The sequence below is a fragment of the Triticum urartu genome, chromosome 1A (genome assembly GCF_056163025.1).
Source record: "Triticum urartu cultivar PI428250 chromosome 1A, HENAU_Tu73, whole genome shotgun sequence".
Lineage (NCBI taxonomy): Eukaryota > Viridiplantae > Streptophyta > Magnoliopsida > Poales > Poaceae > Triticum > Triticum urartu.
Genome location: NC_141873.1, coordinates 558353628 through 558362246, shown reverse-complemented (window position 1 = coordinate 558362246; position 8619 = coordinate 558353628). Strand labels below are relative to the sequence as shown.

The 8619-nt window shown below is 47.1% G+C and overlaps 1 protein-coding gene across 1 annotated transcript; it reads left to right on the top strand.

Moving 5' to 3' along the window:
- Positions 1-4161: 4161 nt before the first annotated feature.
- LOC147992693 (ethylene-responsive transcription factor ERF091-like) lies at positions 4162-5830 on the top strand. Its single transcript, XM_087541073.1, has one exon. It carries the CDS (start codon positions 4713-4715, stop codon positions 5583-5585), a length of 873 nt encoding a protein of 290 aa, XP_087397199.1. The 5' UTR covers positions 4162-4712; the 3' UTR covers positions 5586-5830.
- The last annotated feature ends 2789 nt before the right edge of the window (positions 5831-8619 follow it).

Here is an 8619-nt window from a genome sequence, read left to right as displayed (position 1 = left end):
TGCGATGGCTCCACGACTAAGTCCTTTCACGAGGACATCTGCCGTGACAAAACCACGACAGATTCCTTTCTTTTACCAAATATCAAGTCATTTCTCAAATGCCATGCTCTCCATAAAATGAAAATAATTTGGCCGTGCATGACATGCCTCAATTGACTTAGGAGAACAATAAACCAATCAAACCCTGTATATCTGAAGACATTCTCTGTAGGTAACTCCCAAATGTCCCTCATGGCCATCCGCAAAGCAACCGCCTTCGGACACCTAAGAAGCGCATGAAAAGTACTTTCATCCTCCATTCCACAAATAGTGCACATCGTAACAGAAGTTTGGTGATGCAGCACTCTATTAACCTGGACAGCCAAGCTATTAGTTGCAACCCTCCACGCAAAAATGCGAATCTTCTGAGGGACATTAGCCTTCCAGATGACATCCCAGATTTTCCTCTCCCCCAACACAACCTCACTACATTGACCCTCATCCTCTTTTTTATCCTTCAATGTAAGCGCAAGCTTGTACGCACTTTTAACCGAGAACATCCCATTTTTTTCAAAATGCCAAGCAACAAAATCACCATCCCCGTTTGATTGCATACGTAACCTCAAAATCTCCTCCGCATCATATGGATAAAACAAATGCCTAACCATATTTTCATCCCACCTCCTAGGACCGCTCAGCATCAAGTCTGATACCCATTTGACTCTTGTCCTGTTCTTTCTGGCAGTAATTTTAAGTCCAGAAGATCTTGGGAGCCAGTTATCTCTCCAGATATTAATATTAGTCCCATCACACACTCTCCAAATGACTCCGGATTTAAGCAAATCCAATCCATGCAGAATACCTTGCCAAGTAAGAGAAGCTGACTGCGGGAAAACCGTATCAAGGATATGTCCCTGGGGATAATATTTTGCCTTAATCACTTTAGCGCATAGAGATTCAGGATTAACCACCAACCTCCAAGCCTGCTTCGCTAGCAGAGCCTGGTTAAATAATCTAAGATCCCGGAATCCCATCCCACCCACACCTTTAGGCTTAGTCATCTTATCCCAAGCCAGCCAATGAGTCTTCCTCCTATTCTCCTCGTCACCCCACCAGAAATTCCTTATGATATGAGACAACTCCTCGCAGAGTGATGCCGGAAATTTAAAAATACCCATTGCGTACACCGGAAGAGCCTGCAGGACATATTTAATCAAAGTTTCTTTCGCCCCACGCGAGGCATATTTTTCTATCCAGTCCGATAAAATTTTGAGGGCTTTTTCCTTAGTGGATTGAAATTTACCAGCCTTCATTCTCCCTTGTGGCACCGGGAGCCCAAGATATTTATCCTCAAATCCCTCTGAGGTAATGCTTAGAATTACAATAACAGCCACTTGGACCTCCATAGTACAATTCTTGCCGAACAAGATTGAGCATTTATCAGGGCTCACCAGCTGACCTGTCCCCTTCTCATAAGTCGCAATAATATTTTTGATTGCCAAGGCTTGCTCACTGGACCCCTTGAAAAATAAAAGACAATCATCGGCAAACAAGAGATGTGAAATACCCGGGGCCTGTCTATTAACCTTGAACTCCAGAAGAGATCCTCTAGTACACGCATTCTGTAACAACAAAGAAAGAGCTTCGGCCACAAATAAGAATAAGTATGGTGAGATAGGGTCCCCTTGCCTGATGCCACATGATGGCGAGAACGACTCCAAGAGCTGGCCATTGAAGTGTACTGAAAATTTCACTGAAGTAACACAGACCATAATCCATTTTATCCATCCTGATGCAAACCCCAACGTGCTCAACATACACTTCAAAAAATTCCAATCCACTCTATCATATGCCTTGGCAAGGTCCAATTTATAAGCACAGAATTCACCCCGTCCATCCTTCAGAGTACTTAACGAATGCATACACTCAAACGCAATAAGAGCATTATCAGATATCAATCTCCCAGGGATAAAGGCACTTTGGGTTGGAGAAATCATTCCATCAAGATGCGGTCTCAATCTGTTCACAAGGCACTTAGATATAACTTTATAAATAACATTACACAGACTGATAGGCCGGAAGTCTTTGATCGCTTGGGGATTTTTCACCTTAGGAATAAGAACAATCACCGTATCATTTACACCCTCCGGCATTATACCTGTATCAAAAAACTTTTTAATCGCACGAATAATATCCTCCTTCAGCACTCCCCAATTCCTTTGAAAAAACCTTGCCGGAAACACAGTGCGTACTAGATATAAAGGTAATGTTGTGACAATATTATAAAGGTAATGGAAACAATTTGTAGAGCTACAAAATTGGTGAACATGTATATTGTGCACTGATAATTAACGAATCTCCTTCTCAAATCCCAAGCGCATCCTTCGGTGAAGAGTTGGGTTTGTCCTTAAGTTTGAGCAGCTCAATAGAAATATATACCAACATCTACAACGCCAAGTTTCATCATAATTAGTTTTTTTCATAGTGTATATCAACATATTTGTTTGTTGAATTGATCAAACTTACAGAAGTTTCACCTTGGACAAACGTAAAATTTCAAATAATTTGGAACGGAGGGACTACGTTTTATTATATTACCTTCTTCCCAAATTACTTGTCTTAAATTTGTCAGATACGGATGTACTACTCCTTCTGTAAATTAATATAAGAGCATTTGGATCACTACTTTACATCGAGAGTGTCTAACATTCGTATCTAAACAAATTTAAGACAAGTAATTCGGGACGGAGGGAGTAGTATTTGCGAAGCGAAGATGGAACGGCAACATGCGTCATGCATGCGTCCGGACACAAGAAGTTGAAACATTCTGCTGCAACCTCCCTCCCCAAGCGACCTGTGATCGTGCAAGTGCAACGGGCATACTTTATGAGCACACGCATGCGTATCTACCACGGCCACTCCCTCCCTGCACCGGGAAGCATCTCATCGATCATTTTCGGGCCGATCAAAGCCCTGAACCCCAGCGTAGTACTGCGTGCGAACGCGATCTGCTCCACAGATTCAGAGCTTGGAGCGCACTGCTCCCCTAGCTTATTACTATTATTTCAGTCAAGTGCTCCCAACTCAAGATGATCAAAGACGATGAAATTAGGAATTAATATATTGCTAATTAACTTGTCGCTCAAGCAGATTGGCACATAAATTAAAGGGAACGCAATGCGCGTGCCATGAGAAATCAAAGCAAGCAATGCAACTTGCAATTTTGAATACATATGTGGCCCTGAGGGAGGAGGAAGAACAATCAAGAAATGACCAGGTTGAGTGATTTCGTCATGCCAGTTGACTTGCCAGACAATCAAGGCCTAATTATGAATCTATAGCTAACCATCGAGCGCGTTCAAAGATAAGAGTAAGACCTACGCAGAGAGATATATTTCGATGTGAACGCTATGATGGGAGCAAGTGGGTGTGTGCGTTGCATGGCTTGTGAAGCAAATCAAGCAACTGGATTGATTCAGCAGGGAAGAAAATCAGACCTCTTTGTAGTACATGTTGATGTCTTGCTGACCCAATCATTAGCAGGTTTTCCTTGCCCGCGAAGGGATTCAGGTACTTAAACTAATCGAGGTCCGGGGATGTTCTACCTAGCTTATTGTTTTGGAGAATCGATGGGGATGTTGTATGGGGAAACTAATATAGTTTAGAGTCGTACAATACGTGACTGATCACAGACCACTAAATTATTTGCAGTTAAATTCCTCTGAGAGTAGACGACCAAGAAATGAAAACCAACAGAATTAAGCTGCAATTGAAAGAGGTCTCCAATTGAAACTATACATTCGCGCGCAACCAAGTACACGAAAATCCTTATCTTAATACAAAAAAATTTGGCCAATGAAAATACCAAGTGATACACCCCCTTTGTTCCACAATACATAAAATATAATGTTCATTGGTTTTTCTAAAAGTTAAGTTTCACAAACTTTGATCAAGTTTATAAAGAAAATTGTTGATATCCACAATATACTAAATATAAAGATCATATGAAAATATATTTCATGATGAATATAATGGTATTGATTTGGTATGAAAATGTATTTCATGATGAACCAAATGGCATGGATTGGGTATTCTAGATGTTGATAGTTTAGAAAGTACAATATGACTTTCAAAATATCTAATATACTATACTATGTTTTTTTATGGCCAATGAAAATACTAAATGACATACAGTACTGGTTTCAGACTTTCAGCTACCACAAATGCAATCGTACGCAAGTCAAACCTGCCTGTGGGTACAGGGCAGAAATGCCGCAGCCGAGCTGACCTAGGCATTGCATCCATGGTTACCCATGCGATTAGTCAACTCTACTGGGAAAAAGAAAGCATATCCCGTGGGGAAAGCCGGCGGTCGCAAGGTACCATGCACATGCACACGCACCAACATCCCTGAATTCCTGCAGAGATCTTGCGCGGCGGCGCGGCGGTTGAATTGCATGCGCTCAAGTTTATACTACTCGTTCTTCATTGCAACCCAGCTAAGCTATGGCTTCCTTCTCGTTAATTTCTCGACCTAGCTTGGCACTTCGGCCACGCTCTGACTTGCAACGCTGGGAATCGCCAACTGCCAGCCCGTGTCAGCCGTGACACCATGAGTTCGCCCGGCCGATCGTCTCAGACGTATATAAACCCTGCGCAGCGCGCAGGGTTCGTCTCGATCACAGGGAGAATTAATTCAGAGATTATTGTTATTCGGCAGCGGAGGACTAGCCATGGCGATCGGAGCGCCGGGGTCGTCGCAGCAGCCGCGCGACACAAGCAACATCCTGGAGAACGTGTGGGCGACCATCATGACCGAGGCGCCGACAGGGTGCACGCCGATGCCCGCGTCGTCGTCGACGGCGTCCACGTCTTTGGTGGATCAGGCCGGCGCGGAGATCCTGCAGCGGCTGCCGAGCCTCGGGAGGTGGATCTCCATGGGCGCCGACGAGTGGGACGAGCTGCTCAGCGTGGCGGACGCTGCCACACCGCCCATCGCTGAGCAGCCGCCACTCGCGGTGGCCTCGCCTCGAGGAGAAGGGCAGCAGCAGAGTGCCGTGCCCGGCAAGGTAGCGTTGCCCAAGAGCTACAGGGGGGTGCGGCGGCGGCCGTGGGGCAAGTTCGCTGCGGAGATCAGGGACACGAGGAGGCGGGGCGCGCGGGTGTGGCTGGGCACGTTCGCCACGGCGGACGAGGCCGCGCTCGCCTACGACGTGGCGGCGCTGCGCATGCGCGGCCCGCGCGCGCATCTCAACTTCCCGATCGAGAAGGTGCAGCGCCGCCTCGACCTGGAGCGCGACAACGGTCAGTTCCTGGACGCCGGCGACCATTCCACGGGCCGCGCGCGCAGAAAGAGGATGAGGAGGAGCGGTGCCACCGCCACGGATCATGCAAGAACCGTCGACGCTGACCTCACGGCGGTGTATGGAAATGGAAGCTCCGATCAGATGGTGTCATTCGCCAGCTCGAGGAGGGATCACGGGACGCCAACGGTGCAAGATCGGCGCGTCATGAGCGCTGATGTCGGGGGAGCTGTGAATCGAGTGATCGAGGTTGAGGAGATTGGCAGCGAGTATTGGGACTATCTGTTCCCGCCTCTGGTATAGGGATCGTTATATGATGGTGGTGATGATCAAGTAGTTTTATTTTTGCGGGGAGTGATGATCAAGTAATTAATTAGGTGTGGTTATGATAATTTGGGTATGGATGATAGGAGAAGAGCAAGTTAGTTACAGTGATCTCCTGCTGATTTAATTGCAGTTTCAGTAACTTGTATGCACTAAAGATACGATTGATTGTAAAGTGTACTTGATTAGCAGATTAGCATATGTTTATGCAATCAGTTTAGCTTTATGTCAGTCGCCTGAAAATGGCAGTCGATTTTTGGTGGGAAGGAAACAGGAGGTACGCGGAGCACCGAGGTCGGTTCACCAGAACAGGGGAACGATGATGCGTAGTCAGGATAGAAACAGTTTGGGCTATCCCCAACAAACCATCTAGACCATGGGCGGGGGCTATATCGACATAAACGCCGATAACCCAGGGAACATAACATGGTTCAGAGCATCATCATCCTGGGAAGCCCACATGTCGGATCTCCAGTATGATGTTAAGATCACGAAACATATCTAGGTTTACTAAACCCCTATCTCTGAGGCAGTTACAAGCATTTAGGCACAATCTCAACTTAGACAGTTGTGATTGAGGGGGAGTGTTAAACATTGTATATGTTTAGATATGTATAGGAGATGTGTGCGTGTGTTTGAGCTGTTGTAATCTTGTTAGGCTGAAGAGATAAACCCTAGGTCGTTAGTTGATTTGGAGATCCTTCTCCTAACTAACTTGTAAATCTCCTGGCTATTGTGCCCATATAACACGCATGCGTCCCTGCATAACGCATACACTTAAGCCTCGCTATTTTCACATGGTATACAGAGCAAGGTCCTTCCAATACATCTAGGTTATGTCGTCTTCCTCCTCCTCTGTCGCCATGGCCGCACCCTCCATCGCCACGCTCTGCCATACCATCTCAAAGAAGTTAACTCGTGAGAACTTCCTGGTTTGGAAAGCCCAAATCATACCGCACATCAAGGCCGCTGGGATGATGGGCTACCTTGATGGAACGACCAAGGAGCCTATCGCCGTCCTCATCTCCGAGAAGGAGGTCGCCGAGAAGAAGGAGATTACCTCCACGCCAAACCCGGAGCACGCCATCTGGGTTACCCAGGACCAACAGGTGCTCACATTCCTGATCGCATCTCTTTCTCGTGAGGTTTTGATGCAAGTCTCGACCTACACTACTGCCGCTAGCCTCTAGGAAGCGCTGGTCCAGAGTTTTTCATCGTAGTCCAGGGCGCGCAAGATTCAGCTCCGCTCGGTGATCGGGAATGCACGTAAGGGCGATCTCTCTGCTGCCGCCTACTTCACCAAGATGAAGGGGCTGGCGGATGAGCTCGCTGCCGCTGGGAAGCCACTCGAGGAGGATGACATCGCCTCGCATATCCTCGAAGGTCTTCCGCACGAGTCTGAGTACAACGGGTTCGTCTCTGCCCTCTCCACCCGCGCCTTCACCGATCAGCAGATCGGACTCAGCGAGTTGTTCTCGCTTTTGCTTGCGGCTGAGGCCCGCATCACCACCCAGAACGCGGCCTACTCTGCCCAGCACTCCGCCAACCTTGCTGCAAAGGGCAGGGGTCGCGGTGGCTACGGCCGTCCTGGTGGCAGCCACGGCGGCGGCAATGAAGGAAATATGCCCTAGAGGCAATAATAAAGCTATTATTTATTTCCTTATATCATGATAAATGTTTATTATTCATGCTAGAATTGTATTAATCGGAAACATAATACATGTGTGAATACATAGACAAACATAGTGTCACTAGTATGCCTCTACTTGACTAGCTCGTTGATCGAAGATGGTTATGTTTCCTAACCATAGACATGAGTTGTCATTTGATTAACGGGATCACATCATTAGGAGAATGATGTGATTGACTTGACCCATTTCGTTAGCTTAGCACTTGATCGTTTAGTTTGTTGCTATTGCTTTCTTCATGACTTATACATGTTCCTATGACTATGAGATTATGCAACTTCCGTTTACCAGAGGAACACTTTGTGTGCCACCAAACGTCACAACATAACTGGGTGATTATAAAGGTGCTCTACAGGTGTCTCCGAAGGTACTTGTTGGGTTGGCGTATTTCGAGATTAGGATTTGTCACTCCGATTGTCGGAGAGGTATCTCTGGGCCCTCTCGGTAATGCACATCACTTAAGCCTTGCAAGCATTGCAACTAATGAGTTAGTTGCAGGATGATGTATTACGGAACGAGTAAAGAGACTTGCCGGTAACGAGATTGAACTAGGTATTGAGATACCGACGATCGAATGTCGGGCAAGTAACATACCGATGACAAAGGGAACAACGTATGTTGTTATGCGGTCTGACCGATAAAGATCTTCATAGAATAAGTGGGAGCCAATATGAGCATCCAGGTTCCGCTATTGGTTATTGACCGGAGACGTGTCTCGGTCATGTCTACATTGTTCTCAAACCCGTAGGGTCCGCACGCTTAACGTTACGATGACAGTTTCATTATGAGTTTATATATTTTGATGTACCAAAGGTTGTTCGGAGTCCCGGATATGATCACGGACATGACGAGGAGTCTCGAAATGGTCGAGACATAAAGATCTATATATTGGACGGCTATATTCGGACACCGGAAGTGTTTCGGGTGATTTCGGAGAAAACCGGAGTGCCGGAAGGGTTACCGGAACCCCCCGGGGAAGTATTGGGCCTTAGTGGGCCTGAGGGGAGAGAGAGGGCAGCAGCCCAGGAGGTGGCGCGCCCCCTCCCATGGAGAGTCCGAATTGGACTAGGGGAGGGGGGCGCGGCCCCTCTTTCCCTCTCCCTCTCCCTCTCTTTCCTTCCCCCTTCCCTCTTCCTAGTTGGACTAGGAAAGGGGAGTCCTACTCCTACTAGGAGGAGGACTCCCCCCCTCCTTGGCGCACCTCAAGGGCCGGCCGGCCTCCTCCCCTTGCTCCTTTATATACAGGGGCAGGGGGGCACCTCTAGACACACAAGTTGATCTTTGTGATCGTTTTCTTAGCCGTGTGCGGTGCCCCCTCCACCATA

Coding starts and splice junctions, on each gene's coding strand:
- LOC147992693 (XM_087541073.1), top strand. CDS start 4,713: ATGGCGATCGGAGCGCCGGGGTCGTCGCAGCAGCCGCGCGACACAAGC.